General features: G+C 38.5%; 1 protein-coding gene across 1 annotated transcript in view; it reads right to left on the bottom strand.

The window, feature by feature from the left end:
• Window positions 1-4750: 4750 nt before the first annotated feature.
• Window positions 4751-18120, bottom strand: part of tub (TUB bipartite transcription factor) — a gene marked incomplete at both ends in the record, with an annotated part of 37209 nt that continues 23839 nt past the window's right edge. The window contains 11 exons of the mRNA XM_079217067.1: window positions 4751-4884; window positions 5115-5286; window positions 5410-5508; window positions 6183-6297; window positions 8295-8407; window positions 9197-9388; window positions 10721-10842; window positions 11948-12103; window positions 13863-14000; window positions 15232-15394; window positions 16555-16606. Coding sequence (XP_079073193.1) covers window positions 4751-4884; window positions 5115-5286; window positions 5410-5508; window positions 6183-6297; window positions 8295-8407; window positions 9197-9388; window positions 10721-10842; window positions 11948-12103; window positions 13863-14000; window positions 15232-15394; window positions 16555-16606 — 1456 coding nt within the window. The remainder of the gene's footprint in view (window positions 4885-5114; window positions 5287-5409; window positions 5509-6182; window positions 6298-8294; window positions 8408-9196; window positions 9389-10720; window positions 10843-11947; window positions 12104-13862; window positions 14001-15231; window positions 15395-16554; window positions 16607-18120) is intronic.

The raw sequence follows: 18120 nt of genomic DNA, 5'->3' as shown, positions 1-18120 counted from the left end.
GATTAGTTGTGCTACCTTATTGTTACTTTTTAATCAGAAATTATGTATTTTAAAGAAGCCATGGGTGCTCACATCACCAACAGATAATTAAGGCTTCATTAATTAAATATGTGAAGTAATTTAGGACTACTTTGAGTACTTTGTAATGCGATATCTGGCTCCACCTGGTGGTCCAATATGGTTCTACTCTTGGGGATGCTCCCTGTTGCAGTAATGCGGCATAACAGCTTAGAATACAAAGCAACCTTATAAATAACAACCAGGGAGCATCACAAATAACACCCATAAAAAAAATAGTTATAAGAACCCTCCAGAGTGCGCAGAAACAGTATGTGCGGGTGGACGCTGTGGTTTGCAAATTGTTAGCAGTTATAAATAGCAGTAAAATGTGTCAATATAAGTGAGAATTTTGATTTATGAATACAAATATGTCCCGTAAGATAGGAAAAGTGTGCCACAGCTGCAAACATTAAGTCATTAGCTGCTTTTCACATTGCTGCCTCGAGTGATTGATGTGCTTAAGTTACACTTTATTACACGCTGGAGGGAATCCATCCGTTGCACTTGATCCAGCTGTTTAGGAGCAATGAGCTGTCGCAGCACAAGGGTGGGGACTAACTACAGTGGTCCTGCAACTTCAGGCCATCATGCAAGGCAATAGAGTGTTTCAATATAAAAATGGTTACGTCACACAACAGTAATGACATTATACTAGACAGAATACAGTCTCAATCGTTCTCTAGAATTGGAAGATGATGTTGAATGATTGTTACCATCACCAGACAGCAAATAAAGCAGACATTTTAGTTTTCAGTTTGCTGCGTTTCTTTACAAGACAGTTAATGGAAATGGTTAAATATTTGTCACTCAGTTTCACTCTCAGTATCTGCACAGACATCATTCTCACCAGCCTCACAGCTAACTTCAAACACGTCCTTTTGACCAATAGACCTTTCTCACTGTGGACATTTTGAATCGTCCTACACAGATGTGACTAATAATAACAGTGGCGGCAATCCATTAAGCCGTTTCAGTCCCAGAGCCCTGGCATTGTGCTCGTTGTCTCACTGGCTTGATTTGCTAGCTTACCTAGACAATCAAAGCCATAATTAATATAATAGTTACACCTGCGCTTAGGACGCAAAATGTCAAAATGTTAGCTGTCAAAATATCAGCTGTATGAAAGGGCTATTGTAATTAAACATGTGAAAGGAACATTGCCATTCTAGAATGATTTTTAACTACATATCCTATTGTTTATACAATGTAGTTTAAATATTTAGGGTGACAACTATTACAAAACCTTGACATCCATTTTTTAAATGAGCAGTGTTTTATGTTTCATCTATGCACTTGTAGATGAGAGGATAGACATACAGAGGGGTGACTGAAGCTGCATCTCAGCCAGAGATATTGAGTCATGAGTAGATGTAACGATGAGGTCAAGCAGCAGCCCCCATGGCCAAATTTCACTCTCTGATCATACAAAATGATGAGCAACACAAAAGGAAAAAGCCACAACAAATAATGTGAAATGCAGCTTTAACTACTCACAACATAATTCAACATCACTGTAATGTTGGAACTGTGGCACTAAAACAATGGATTCTAAAGTATTAGATCGTAGGTAAGGCTAGGTTGTTGTAATACCAGACGTAAAAACAGCATTGCTTCTCGACTCTTAATAACGTATTTCTATGTGCATTTTATTAGGGCTGCAACTAACGATTATTTTAATAATCGATTAATCGGTTGATTATTTTTTCGATTAATCGGATAAAAAAATGTTTTTATCAAAAAAGCGTTCATTTCCAACCCTTTATTCAAAAACAGAAGTGACAGTGCAAAACACCTTCAGAAAGTGCACAAACAGGTTGCTCCTTGAACATCCCTGAGCTGTTAATTAAAACAACAAAATGGACTGACACTAAAAACATACACATCTATGCTTTACATCTGCCAAATGTGAGCCCTTTTTACTGTAATTGATCCCTCCAGAGGCTGCATTTACATACCCTGCTTTATCAATATGTATGAAATACTGGGACAGAGGGAAGCTGTACTGCTACATATAGAGCGTCCTCTTCCTTGAACTCGTTCATTCTGGGTCTCTTATGACCACGACGTCACGTTGTTGGCTAAGCCCAACTACGTGATTTGCTTCATTCTACTTTGAGTAAAAAAAAAATTAAAAAAACCTGCAGCCAGATCCGCCGGTGTGCCGGTTTAACGTTAATGAATGACAGCGTGAACTGAACCAGACCGGGGGTGACGGCATGTTTCATCACGTTACGTTTTTTTTACAAGCAAGACTAAACTGTAACGGAACATAACGTAACTCTAACGACAATACACAACCCAAACACGTTAGCTAACGCGATAGCAAGCTGACTAGCTTCCATTAAAAACAAGTTTGAGGAACATGAAGACGCTGATTGGCCAAGACTCGACTTGTCAAAGATCTTCTATTTTTGAGAACATCACAACCTCAGCTTTTCTCGCGTCTCACTCCAATCTCAGAAACGCTGGCCGGCCAGTTGCTCTGCTGCGCTCTTTTTTTTTCCTTCTCCGCGACTTATTGCCCGGCGTAATAATCGCGCGACACAACGAATCGATAATGAAATTCGTTGCCAACACTTTTGATAATCGATTTTTATCGATTTTATCGATTCGTTGTTGCAGCCCTACATTTTATATTTGTTCTTTCATGCATGATCAACTCATCCCTTGTAAGCACTGGATTTACATCTTGCCACTAGATTTCAGCATTACAAAAAGTGTTACATTAACTGGCCCAGTTAGGAACCATAAGTATATCGTGGCGAGGAACAAAGTGAGTGATATACATTTTCTGGGACTGGACTTTATTGGTGATAAGAGATGGTATGTTCATTACCTTGTTTTGAAAGAGGAGCAAAGGTCAAATACTGTATCAAATTCATGAATATGTTTTGACTCCCTGAAGTTTCATTTTTTTCCCGCGATCAAAGGACTGCGTCTACACCACCAGAGTAAATTGTACACCATTTATTGTACATTACGAGAGCACTAACAACAGAAAGTGAAAGAACCTTTGGTTCCTTGATGTATATGAAAAGCAGACTTTACAGCAAAAAGTATCAACACTTTTAAAATAGAAATGTAAAATAGTTAGAACACAGTTGAGTACAAGAATAGCACATTTGATAAAGATTTCCTCATAACCCACAGTAACAATAGCAGTGTCAGAGATTGTTCTTTGCCTTCATTTAGCATTTTTTTAATGGCCATAAAATACAAAATACTATCATATATTTGAAAAAGAATACTGCCCCATACGGAGCAAGAAGAATATTTGGAGTAAAAATGTGAACAGCAATAAACCACATGATACAGAAATGTACTGCCAGTTAGATGAGGAATGTACCAACCTCCAGCTCAATGGAGCATAAAATGAATCAAAGATGTAAAGAGCAAAAGATGAAATATGCAACTGTTGTAGCTGTGGCAGATGTAGCCGTTATTGTGTTTGATTGCAGTAAGTCAATCTATGTTCGGGTTATTTTTTTCGGGTGGGAGACATCAGAAGTAATGAGCACAACCTGAAGCCCGAGTACCTTGGATATTATATCTGCTGCCGGATTTACAGTACAATGTAAATATTTATTTGCCTCTTTAGTGTAATGTGTTCTCGCCCCGAAAAGTAATTAAAAAATATCTGGACAGTGGACAATCACTAAAACGTTGTCCAAAGATGTGCACTTTGGATTTATATTTTCTAGAGGATTTGTAACTCCTGCTATCTAATCAGTCCTAACAAAACTCTGCATTCCACAACTGCATTCAATACCGCTACAGAGAATTACTTCTAATGCATGTGAGGCTGCAAGAACAGCAAAGACCAATTCAAGCTCAGCTCATTGCGTGGCCGAAGCCTAACAATGGAATTAGTCTTCAAAAAGGCACAATAAAGTATGTACAGCTATATCTCATCCACTAAAGAAGTCAACATAAAGTGCACCATCGTCCTATACATTCACATAAATGACACTGTGACACAATATTGTATAAGGTACACAGCACACTGTTACATACGTTTGCCCCGGTCACGTCCAATCGTTGTGTGGAAACAAGAGATATTCCTTCTTGTGATGCTAACTTATGTGCTTGCGGCTCCATGGAGCCAATACTGCTGAAATTGCTGCGAGTGATAACACAAAAAAACTCAACATGTAATAAATACATAAATAACCAAATAAATATATAATGACGTGCATTGTTATTTTAAATTCAGTGACTATATAAGCAGTATTCATGCTTCGAGAAAGAGTGTGACATTTTTGTGTAGCAGATTACATAAAGTCCAGCCAACTTTTAAAACGTACAGATGTGTAATTGTTAGTTATAATTTACAGATAAAGAAACGTACATTTCTCTAACTACTACATGAAGGAACAGTGTTTTTTTTTTTAATATAATGCCATTACAGTACAAAATTACTATAGTTATCAAAACAAATTAATTGAATTTTGAAAGTGGATCTCTCTTCTTTGTGCTTGTTTTCCTCCACTGACCAAGACCCCCCCCCCCTCCCCCACACACACACACACACACACACACACACACACACACACACACACCTTGAGTCCCGTAAAGCATTTCGGGATATGCAGGACTTCTGTGATTTGGAGACGTCAAACCAGCCCCAAGGATACATTAACAGCCCTTGTTGACAGATGGACCAGTTCTCCACTAAACAGCAGGCTAAGATCTATTCACAGGCTAGCTTGCTGTCAAAGCTGGACAGCGCAATGGCAAAGGCTTGCAGGGCACACATTGGGTAGTTATAGTCCATGGTGAAGACATCCTCTGCCACACGGCCAAACTGCATCACAATGTAGTCGGCTGCAGAGGAAAAGAACCAGGAAACATATTGTATTATTTATTATTTTCTTTCACTGTCTACACTTTTTGTAATTGTTCCACCCTTTGTAAAATTTCCTTTTTTGTTTTCCTTATTTTAATCAGAGGGAGTGCTGTTCAAAATCATGACAACATGACTATAACATGTCAAATGTACTCTGTTAATTGTAGTTAATATTAAACCTTAAGCATTTAAACACTTAAGAACTCACGGTCATTGTCATGAATGATTTGGAAATTCTTGACGGAGGCCTGAGTGACTCTGCCGTGGAAGTTGAGCACATAGGATTGTGTGTCATCGTTCCACACAGGCGTCTTGTTGTGAAGTTCAATCACGCTCTCTGTGTTCTTGTTCTGCCACCTGGCCAGCAGTGACTCATGGTCCTGTAGTGAAGCATAAAATAGTATAGCTTCTAGCAAGGACCTCAGATGAATCGCATTAGTATTAGAAAAGGTTGAATTGGTCGGCACAGATAGAGCTATTGAGAAATTAGGGGTAAAACATACATTTCGTGGGCGAATAGACACTCTCTCATGGTCCATGTTCATTCCAGGAATGATGACACTCATTTTGCGCGGTCCTTTGAATCCTAAAACATTGGTTTCCTAGATTGAAAAGATGATAAACGGTACTTTAAGCATGTTCATCCACTGGTAGCTACATCATTCGTAAACAAATGTTAAGTTATTGTGGACAATAGGGTTATCTGTCTGCAATGAAGGTTAGGGCCATTTATACAGGCATAGATGATAACTTGATTTCAACCTGATTATGGGACTCCTCAGCGTGTAGTATGAATGCTTTAACCGCGTTATCTGAATTAAACTCTAAATGGAGAGTGCGTTTCAAAAGGCCACCAGACAAATTAACCTTTTTTACATTTTCAAAGCAGATAAAGTTCCATAAACAGTACACCCTCTGTTGGTTCCTTAAATGTTTTATATTAAAAAAGGTGCAATATACAGGAATAGAAAAAATGTTAATGGTCATAACAGTGCAAACTAAAGCAACAGTGCCAACAGAGCTAACTATGTTTGCCTTAGGTGGAATCAACAGCGTCATGAGCTGTAACTGCCGTATGAGAGCAGTGCTGAGCAGCGGCTGTGAGCACGCTCACATGCACTAACATGCACTAAAAGCAGGCACGGCCACACGACAACAAAGAACAGACAACTCAGATAACAACACACTCGCACAACTCATTGCCCAACATATCTCTTGAAATGTATGGAAAACTAAGTGCTGCTTGCGTGTTGAGGAGCATTTTGAACCTACTCACATAGCAAATGGCTGCTAGCTCTTGACGCAGGCTGCTAGCTTCAAGGCTGGTTGTGCTCTTCATGGGGTTCAGGCCGCTGTCGTATACAGTGAACTTAGTTCCCATCAGATTAGACCTGCAAAGAAAACATAACAGACTGAGGAGGTCTGGAGACATAGCTGCATATCTTTGCCAGCTAATGTATCAGAGGAGGAAACTCCCAAACGTTTCCTTTTAGTGCTAATTTATAATGTATAATAACAACCACAGCCATTTTAAGTACCCCACCTCAAGTCGCCCTGATTGTGGAACAGTAAAATAGTTGTTGTGCTGGTATGGAAAATGTTTTTGTGGGATTGGGGCTCAGCAGGGATCAATGGCCTAGCTTCCCGGCAGGAGAGGAGTCAGATCCAGATTCTGGCAGTGGGTCACCAAACTACAGATGGAGGTTAGTGGCCAGTATTTTGCCTTTAAGTGACACCCTACCCTAGATGAAGCTCAAAATAGTTTGTTCATAAGCATCTACTAAGGAAACAAGAAAGCAAACCCATATTATGGGATAGCATTGTGTGTCTAAATTACCTGTTACCTTAATACACTGATTTAAGATTTGGAGATTTGAGATTTGAGAGAGAGAGAGAGAGATGTCACTTTTACCGGTCTTAAAAACTTGAGCCCTGTATCCAGATGCTTTATGCACAGACTTATTTATGAATTATGTTTTGAACCATTTCTGACTTTACACTTGATGATTTCCCACAATGCTATGCAACAATATGTACTGATCATGTTCTATACTGCACAGTAAGCATTTGTAGCTTGCAGTCTTCACACAACTTATTCTCACATCATGACCTTTTGATCACATCATTTCCCAACTGCTTTGTATGTTATCACACCAATACTATGATTTGCAAAAATAGGCGGTATTAAACAATTACCAATGCTCTTAAAACCAGAATGATAAATGATGTTATCTGCTAGGTCAATCTAATATCAAAACAACATCAGATTAACCCTTGTGTTGTCTTGGGGTCAAAATGACCCATCAACACACATACATATACACTCGTACACGGGTCATTTTGACCCCAAGACAACACAAGGGTTAAGTGTTTTTGTCCAATATGAAATAATTCTTTGCTCCATTTGTGTTTCACAGTCCGTCATATTAAAGCAGCGACTATGTGAACTTCGCCAATGTAGCTTTCATCCTCGGATATTCAAATACATAGTCTTAAAAACACACAACATCACCCAGAAGTTGACTGTAGTGTTGGATGTGTCTATCGTGGATAAGGTGGGTTAGCCACAGCATCAAACAGCTGACTGCATACGTTCTATAGTCCATTCCTCATTTAGGCCAGCCCCCTCAAGGAGTCTTGAGGAGCACTAGATGAAAGGTCACCATTTATTTTAATTTAGATCGCCATCATTCAAGCAAGCATGTGATTGGGTTTGAGCAGTGCATCGACCAATGGTCAGGGCAGCTCTGAAGATTAAAGGCTGCACAGAGCCATATTTGATTAAACCCCCAGGAGTTTCCATGGAGCCACTAAAGCAGCCTCAAAGCCGTCTCTAAAGATTATGTCTCTACTCACTTCCTACCTCTTACTTTGGCCTTAAACATGAAAAGAATATACAGCTCATGTACATTTAGGAGGAAGGCATACAATAACAAGGCTTTTATTTATTGAGGGTTCATACAACAACAAAAAAGTTTGTCTAAATTATACATTTTCATTAATGAGGCTAAAACAGTAAGGAACAATAATTTCTGATGTGAGTTATTAACATAAAGATGCAATTCAATAACTACTTGTTAACTATTCATAAATTAGCAGATGTGTTCATCATTTATCTTTTAGTAGCGACAGTAAACTGATTTTTGTGAACATTACTGTTAAACTTTAACCAGTTTTTTTTAAAGAATTTATGAATGGAGGAATGGGTATAGAATAAGTGTATTTCAATAATTCACATTTGGAAGTGTTTCTAATTAGATTAGATGTATTGATGTTTCTAAAAAAATACTATGGAATTAGGGAATCATATACAACACTTTCTCAGTGTATATCATTCCTGGTGTGTGCTGCCAAAACGTTTCATGGAACAAAGCCACTGAGGATTTACCTCAGTTTACCGATGAAGCTCTCTCCGCCTCGAGACAAATCAGTTGGATCGATGGAGATGAGATAATTTGATGTTTTACTTTTTTTCCTTTTCCTGCCAGCCAACAGGAACACCTGTGACAAGCCAAGCCAGAACCCAAATGAGTAAATATATTTATTTAGACGCACACAGCTTGAGACTACAAAACAATCTTGTGTATAACCCATGTCTATAATGCATTGTAATCTGTTTATAGCACTGTAAAACTCACATGTTCATAATGCTTTATAACAATATTCATGAAACATTACAAAGCATTTTACAATTACATATAATCATCATATGTAATAATTACTGGTCACTCACTGATATTTATTTTGCAAGGGTCACAGTACATCAGCATTTCCATATTTGTAATACATTATAATTATTCACTGGTTTAAGTGAATAAGTAATGAAATTCCTGAGGTATATAGGCAGATATAATACATAACAAGCTGGTAATAAGTCACCATAAGCGTCAAATATTAGCTTTCAGTCAAATAAAAAAGATTAATATATGCAAATACAACACACAAAATATGTGTCAAGCAATTATAAAGTATTATGATACTTGAATAATAAGTGATTAGAAGATTCTTTATAATTATTCCTGAATATTTACAAGTTCTTATAACTGTAAATATACAGTGAAATACGCAGATAACAATGCAAATGTGTCTAATGCATTACAGAAATGAGCTTAATATGAAGTGCTACCACAATTTAATTTGAATATTGACAGCTAAGCTACATGAAATGTCCGGTAACCTTGTAGAAACGGTGCTACTTATTGTGACAAATTATTGTAATTTCAGTTTTCATCACGTTTAGTAAGTAAATTCTGTTGATGTTTACAGTTTCTGCTGCCTGACTCTTCTCACCTTCTTGCCGTCCTCTCTCTCCAGGTGAAGGTAGTAGGTGGGATACATGCCTCTGTCCATGCCCTTCTTATCTCTGGTGATTCTGCACTTCACTCTGACCCCCTGAGGTGCAGGACGCAGAGAAAACTCTTCAAGGTCATCTACATCGATGGCAGGTTCATTGACTGGTGGAGTAGGTGCTGAGGCCACCTCCTGTAGGTGAAAACAGCCCACACAGGGCAATCCCATTGTGAGATGGTGAGATGTGAGTTGACTTTCATTAGAACAGAGTAATGAGTCTGAAGATCAAATCATCCACTGGGACGGAGAATGAGCACACTGTGTCTAAAACAAGGACCTGGTGTAGACAGAGGACTCAGTTGACTGAAGGGAGAGATTAGAGTGGAATGAGGAGCAAAGAGAAAATGATGGTTATCATGAGTACAATTCCAGCTGGGGTTTCACTTTGAACAAAGGGTAGAGGCTGCAAAGAGGATGTGTATAAAAAGGATAGTTGGGGTCTTTTGAAGTGGAGTTGTATGAGGTTGTTATCCATAGTCAGTGTATTACTTTCAGTAGACGGTGGTCGTTGCACATGGCCCCGAGTTTGGAGAAGCAGACACATGTACTGGCACAGCGGCAAAGCAATGTACTGCTGTGGACGGCGACATCAGCAAAATATATATTTTTTGCCAAACAAAGGCCAACCTAAAAGAAAATCCATATCAGCTTAAGTATATGTTTTATTTAGAATATTTTTTTCCAGTTTACAGCCGTTTGCGATGTTGAACTGAAGCCGTGGTGTCCATTTATGCTCTCATCAAAGCTCACAATGTTCTGTTCAGTTACTCCTTCTGCAAGGTAAAGTTTAGGCTTTTCTCCAGTGGAGTCTGGTAGCTCTGGCAATAGCACAGGTAACGGCTTCAGTCTCACGATAAGGTGAACTGACGAAAATATTCCAAATATAGTATACAATTGAAGTGGTATTTTTTTTTTTTTTTTTAGATGGCTCTTTCTTTTAGGTGGCTAAAGTATTTTTTGTTGATGTTGGGTTGTTTATGTTAGTACCATATCATAAACAACCCAACTTCAAAAGACCCAAACTATCATTTTATAGAGGGTTACATTGTAATCTGACCTTAGATATCCATTATCACGTCTGAAGTGGAGAAAACCCAAACCAACATTTCCTATGTGTAACCTTAAATATTAGATCAAGCAGATACAGATCTGAGAGATTATTGTTCCACCTGCTCACAGCTGTATCTGCACTGTAACATACACAGCTAAATGACTTTGTGGTGGGCAAATAGCAGGCCAGAAACAGACGAAGCCGCAAATAATTCCAATATTGTTTGTAGAAGATAATAAAAAGCCAAAAGTGAAACAGAACTTTATGTATGTCACATTAAGCCAGAGTGATCAATAACTGTACTGTTAGCCATGATAATTAAATAGAGTGTGAAATAGTCCAGCACCAAAACCATGGGCAGAATAAAGACACGCATGCAGAGGGTGCTGTGTGTGCCGTAAACTCCATTTTACCTTGCATGACTTCTTGCTAGTGGCAGAGCCTGGTCTCGTGTTGCTGTTGAGCTGTGAGGAACTAGAGCTAATTTCATCTTCATCATCCTCTTCTTCATCAAAATTCATACTGCTGGATATACCTTCACAGACAAAGAAAATACGATAAGAAATAAAGAGGTGTTACTGATGTTGTTCCCCACTGCATTCAATTGGTATTTCCTCCAACAGGAACAAATTCCCACTTCATCCAGTATAACTTGTGTAAAATAACAAGACGGTTTGAGGTTTGAATAAAAAAAACTTGTGCCACATGTTTGTGAGTGCAAATAGGTCACAAGTGTCCATTAAGTGATTAAATCAGGTGTCAACCCCACTGGGTTTTTGTGAATTTGAGTTTATGGTCACTGTTATTTTGTTGTCCTCTAGTCTACAGTATGGCAAGTACTCACAGCATTTTATTGCATGAAGTGTATTGCCATTCAGGATCTGACTTTGTAACGCATGGTGTATCATGGTTTAGTAAAATACTAAAAGGTGGAAGGCAGACAAAAATATCAGTTTCCCAGAGACCTGTGAGTTATCCATGTTCAAGAGATATAATGTTATTTATGCTTTACAAGCTGGTCTTCTTGAGGCCGTATTTGAACCTCTTTGAAAACATGAGAAGGAACACACTCTGCTTATATGGTGTAAAGTTGCATATTGCAGCTCTGCATAATATGGAATAAATGTGCCATGATGAGATAACAACACTTTTGATGTGGCCAAAATGTCCATCATTCTTCAGCTCAAAACCTAAACAAACTGCAGCTGTATCTAAAACAATGCACAGTACAAGCATAGGCACCGTTTTTTGCTAAACTTCTCACAATGCAATCCTTTGCATTCGGTAGAAATGTAAATCACAGTTACATAACACTGCACAGACACGTACGATTTGTGTGTCCAAAATCTTAAATTCACAGCTCACTAGTAAACTTTTGAGACTATCATGAATAATAAATGAGTATTTGAAATAACACTCCTGTTTTTAACGGAACAAAATACAGCATCATAAGTTATATTATTCACACACTGGGTCCTAAAATGGCATTTCTATTTGCAGTTCTAACACGATTTAGTGTGCTTCACCTTCCTGCCAACACACCGCATGCAGTGGCCCAGAATGCTGTGGGTGAAAAAGTGGACTCATGCTCGCGCTATTACAGATGCAGTGACAGAGCCTCCCTTAAACACTGGCAGTACCTTTCTTGAGCATGGTGACACGCAGGTCCTGTTTGCTCTGCGACTGAGTGCAGCTCATGACCGGCTCTGCCTCGCCCTCCTCTGTGCTGCCGTGACCCACCGTCAGGATCTGGATCGGACCATCATCCTGCAGGGAGGCCAGACCATCCGTCGCTGCTGAGCCACAATCCCACAAGAGCAAACTGCATTAGCATACAACTACGCTGCTGATCGACAATCATTATCTCATGTTACCAGATTACCAAATGAATTCCAGCAATTTAAAACACAGGCAGTTGTAACCATCATGTAGTTAACACTTGCAGAAGCAACATTTCCACATCTCTGCCTTGATGACTGAATGTGTGGGTGTTCTGTGCTCTGTTAAAGTGTCTTAAGTAATTGTTTCACTCGTTCCTATTAAATTAGCTTCTAATGTTTAGGAGGTAAGAACATTATGTCCGTTCTGCTCCAGGCATTCAGAGCACTCCAGTTTTTATAACAACTGACTTCTCTACTTGCCTTTTTTGCCAGCAGAAGTGCAAAATAACACAATACAGATGACGGGAAGAGTAAAGCACAGTTAATTGTTTCATGCAGTGTTGCTGTGTATAATAAAAAATGTAGAGATCAATGTAGAAATCCAGTGCTATTAGAGACCGCATGTTGCATATTCCTATTGGTAGGTTTTCCGTCTAGAAATTCTGCATGGGGAACTTTTTTGACATATTTGACAAATTAGTCAATATAAATATGTAAGTGTATAAAAAATTTGTATATTTTATTCTGGAAGCCTGGTTAAGAAGAGGTGTGTATGTAGGAGGCCAGTGTGCATTTCATACAGTTTTCTTTAGATTTGGTGTTTGTTTTTAATCCCACTTATTTAACCAGTTTTGTGTTGGATATTTCATTTCAGATGTAGATATCTTATTTATGAGCAGCTCGACTTACTCCATCCGAGTGAATTCATCAACATGTACTCTTGTATTCTGTAGCCTTGATGCAGCTGATCGCATAGTGGCTTGGGAGCTCTCTTTCAACTGAGTTATCTTGCTTAAGAAAACCGTGAGTGAGAAGGAGAGTGAAGGAGACAGGTCCATCAGTGGCGAGCTTGGCTCGACTGGCCTGATTAATTCTTTTACCCCTGTGGAATCTCATAAAAAATTATTCTTGGACAGTCATTCTAAAGATGAGCATCTACAGTATTATGCTCGATCAGATGACAAACAAATGTAATGTCAGAGTTATGTGAGCAAAACACATTAAAAGATTAGTAATGATGCCGTTATAAACCTTCGGTTGTTATAGTACGGATTGCTTTGTGTGTCAGTTCCTTATTTTTCCTGGAGCAATTCTTTAAATTTGATGAACTATTACAGTGAGAAATACTCTGTGAATGATGACAAGCATGTAAGCAAAGGGTAACAATGTATGCACAGTAGACATAGTTGGACTACAGCATCTGAAGATTAATTTATGTGGCTGATAGCATTCAGACTGTTGTACACCATCAAACAGTTAAGCTCTGTAGCTGTTTCACTGGTAGGGTTTGTTTCCAGATGTGACTTGAAAAGTCAGCAGGCAAACCACTGTGTGAGGATTGCAAAGAGGGCCTGAAGGGGCCAGCTGCTTTACAATACGAATTTGGACTCTTCTCTCTCATTCTGTGGACTGCCTCCAATGACTTGTATCTGCTTTTTATTTTATTTAAACATGTATACGTAAAAAGCAAGACCAATATGCTTAGAAAGAATATCCCAATTTGCCTATCATACTTAGAAACATGCTTTACTTTCAAATATCTGTCTATTTTGTCTTTTACCTTTCTTATTCAGCAGTGTGTCAACCTTTCTTGCAGCAGGTCTGTCCTATCATCTCTTTCCTATCTATTCTTCACTTCGACTACCGACCACCCTTAATAGGCTGGGAGGCTGACCTTTGTGCTTCCCCTTCCTCTCCTTCTTGTTGCTGCCCGTCTGTGGAGTAGAGCTGGCCGATGCTTTCCCCTTTTTGGCTGAGCGCGGCGGCTGTGCGTCCGCAATCACCTTCACCTCCTCCTGTTCAGCTTCTTGCACTACACACAGGGGTGGAGATGAGCAGCAGCAGATGCAAGGTTATCAGAACAGATGGACAGAGGGGGCGAGAAACAAAAAAAGTTCATGTTACACTGACAAAAAAGAAGTACAAAATATATTATGTCAAGCAGATAATAAAAAAAAAAAGGTTCTAATATATAACAGTTAATACTGATCAGTGTTCTTTATTGAGTCTCCGGCATGCATTAACAATATTAAAATGTGAGTACATAAATCATTTATGTAGTCACATTTGAATATAGCCTTTTTATTTATTTTTGGCTTTACATTTATTATAAATGTAAAGCCAAAAATAAATAAAAAAGGCAATGGTTTCACTCGTTTCTAGTTTTAATTTTATATTTAACTTTAGTTTACAAATATGAACTGAAATAGGAATTGCTAACTAAAATCATCTTTCTCTATAAAATGAATCAAATATTACAATATGTATTTACAGATGTCTTTATATATCACAAATGTATTTTTTTTTAAATGTATTGTTCGTAGTGAGAAAGATTGTAATTGAGTTTGACAGATCAATTTTTTGCTTAAAATACAACATTTGGCTCCTGTTCAATGCCATGTCAACATTCATGCAGTATTCATTCACAGTGAAAGACATCCACTCCCAGCTTGTGAATAGAGCAATAGAGCCAAACAGTGAAGTATATGCATTTCCCTTGGTTTGGGGGAAATTATTAGACTTTATTCCCCTTCTTCTTTCCATCAGAATATCAGCATAGTGCAGAGAAACATGTTGTCAATACATTGTCTCTTCTCTCAGCAAGAAATGTGACCGTTCATGGCCTTGAGCCCAGAAAATGGACTTCAGAGCTGAGGATTAGTTGGCTGCTCTGTTCTGTGTGTAGATAAGAAGAACTCATCAAACCCAGTCTTCACACCAGTTCTGCTCTTTTGAGTGTGAGTGCATGCAATTGATGGTACATTGGTATGTTGCAGTGGGTCTACATGGGCTCCAACTCTAAACGGTAATATCATCAATTGTTCTTTTCAATTATTCAACTATTTTTGTAGTTAATGTTTAGCCGTTGTGCTACTTGTAGTATACAGTTCTGATTGGGAAAAGAAAACCACATTAGAAGAAAGTCTCTTTCAGACTAAGAATAAATACTTTTTGTAAATCAAAATTAAAATCAAGATTCATGCTCAATCCAGAGTGTTTCTTAGACCCTCGGGTTGAGTCTCAGAGTGCCCGTCTACACTTACCGTGGTAGATGGTGCTGCTGTTGCTGCTGAGGTAGGATTCCACCAGCGGAGCCTGTTCCTCGCTCTGTTTGGTCCGACGGGTGCGAGATCTCCCGTCTACATTAGACTGGACCATCAGAGGCTCCTGCCTCTTCTTCTTCTGTTTCTGTTCAAGGAGTGCTCGCTGTTGTGAAGGTTTCACGTACGCACGCACAAACATGTCCAGATAGAAATAAAAATGATCAAGGCACAGTTTCAGCAAATGAGAGAAGCTACATCCCCCTTTTACACATCACTATAAAAAAAAAATAAGAAATTAAGTTAAAATAAAATGACAGTGGCACAGAGGTCACTGAAATAAACACCAATTACTACAATAAAGAACAACGTCTAATTGTTTTCAAAGCACTTTGCAATAACAGTCTCAGATAAATCTGTTCAGCCAGGAAAACAATCTGAAGATGTTTAGGGATGAGCTGCCCGAAACACTTTGACCTGAGGCTGGATATAACTATTAATCTGGACTGTCAGCTATATGCCAGTCTTCAAACCAGAGCTCATCAAATATTGAAGGTTTCTATTAGTGAGAATTCCGGCTGCAGAGCATTAGAGCGCAACAGTATCTGCTGTAAAGCTCAAGATGGTGAAAGGCACATTTACACAGTGCATGGATGTGATGGTTAAGGCTTTGATATGTGGGGAAGGCACATGTCTGTAATGCACAGCTACTGGAAAGCTTCTCTCCCTCTGACTGAGAGCTTACTGATATAGAATGAGAAAGAGGTTTGGTTTTTACATCACACTGCACTTAAAACCTTATGTGAGTCTTCAGAAATAACAGAAACCCATTAAATGAAGAGTAAAACTAAGGAGTGGGGTCATTTTTTTGCAATAGCTAAAACACAATTTCTGAAATTAGTGCCCACTTTGTCAAAACGCTACACACAGGGTTTCACAGGTGCAGGTGACCGATAATTGAGTATGTAGTATTTCAATGGCAATGTTTAGCAAACAAAACACACTCAGGCATTTAGTTTTGAATGCGTGTTTAAGAATTTAAAACCTAGTGCAAAGCAAACAATGAGTTTATGGTTTAGCATACCTGGTCAATAGATGGGGTTGGGTTAATACTGCTTTGCTTTTGCACATGATAGATAGATAGATAGATAGATAGATAGATAGATAGATAGATAGATAGATAGATAGATAGATAGATAGATAGATAGATAGATAGATAGATAGATAGATAGATAGATAGATAGATAGATAGATAGATAGATAGATAGATATATGACTTATACCCACTCTCTCACAATGCCGCTCGGAAGAACAACAAACACTTACCTGTCTATCCAGTTTCTGTTGTCGGAGGTTGGTGCCCTCATCATCTAAAGTGCTGCAAAGAAAAGAACAAAAAGAGGGAAGCGTGGCGTTGAAATTCTCCTCAGATGTTTATGTTCATAATATAATAGACATTTTCCAAACTGCTTTAGTTAATTCAATTGCAACTGAAATTGCAGCAGAAGGTTGGCCACTTGCAGTATCTGACTATATATATTAGCTTCATTGCCGTTAATATACTGTATATGGTAATGAAGCTCGTTGCAGACTTCAGGAAAAAGTGCATTTATTTATGCTGCAAGACATTTTGTTCTCACACTGACACCTAAATTACCCTCATGGCTGCAATTACTACTGCACTCTCAACATGCTTCAGCTATTCGTTCCCTGAAAAACATGAGTATACATGAGCATATTCATTGTACAAAAGGTGCTTTTATAGCTTTGTGCATTCTTATCTTCAACACAATTTACTACAACAATGTAGGACTACAGAAAAAAAATACTTTGTATGTATTTTATTTTTAAAATACTTATATTTTGGTGTGAGTAACAAGAAAGCCTCATCTTTCACTGTATGCACTTCATGAAAATACAATAGTCAGCCAAAATTCAACCCTCAATTTCTCTAATTCACTTTATATCCACATGTTCAAATTCCGATCAAAATATTTATTAAATAATACATTAATAAAAACACAATATCCTAGCCGAAATATATAGGATAGTATGGACAAGACATATTGGAGAATGAGTCTACATTAGGTCCAACAATAAAAACGCAGCAGTCAGTTGCAGCATAAGTCTAAAGAGGGCAGGGCTGCAGAGCTAACAGCATCTTGGAAAAAGGAGTTTGTATCTTCTGGGGAGCTCATCAAATAGGCACTGAAGCAGTTTAATGAGAGCATGTGTGCTTTGATAAACACGGCCCTTTATAAACACCCCCTCAATAATAAGAGTCAGGAGGGCTCCTGCGAAGCTGCCAGTTAGCCTCTTTTCAGTGAGTGCAACAGCAACAGAATCAGAGGCATCACTTGAACATGATGCTGAGAGTGATGTCAAAGTGTCCAGAAAAAAAAAAAAACATTATGAAGCTGGCCCAGATCATTAGTGAGAGTAGCAGAGCGGCTTGAGAGATCCTTGGTTTCCTTTGCTGAGTTATCCCCTTCAAACAAACTCCTATTATAGAGACACTGATTTATTTCCTTGAAAATCCATAGTTTCATTTTCAGATGATTTTCCTCGCAATAGCAGATGGATTATAGAATATTAAAATAGTCCATTACTTGCTCTGTTGGTTAAACTTCACTTGCACAGCTTTAAAAAGAGTTGCAGCAGAGATGTTGGATAAGTGACAAGAAGGCGTAAAAAAAAAAAGCCCATGAGTGACTGTCACAGGAGGAACATGTGCAGGTCTGCTCAGCGGAGATTAAGTTGTGAAGGCAGCAAACAACATTGTCAATGTTTTTCCTTAAATCCATGGCTCTGTAACTGAACCAGTGAACATATGGACAGCAGCGTCTGTCACAAGAAAGGGAGAGACAGGGGTCTAATGATGGGAAGTCGTAT

This window comes from Taurulus bubalis (genome assembly GCF_910589615.1).
Source record: "Taurulus bubalis genome assembly, chromosome: 4".
Classification (NCBI taxonomy): Eukaryota; Metazoa; Chordata; class Actinopteri; order Perciformes; family Cottidae; genus Taurulus; species Taurulus bubalis.
Note: the sequence above shows the minus strand (reverse complement) of the source record. Positions and strands in the feature narration are given on the sequence as shown.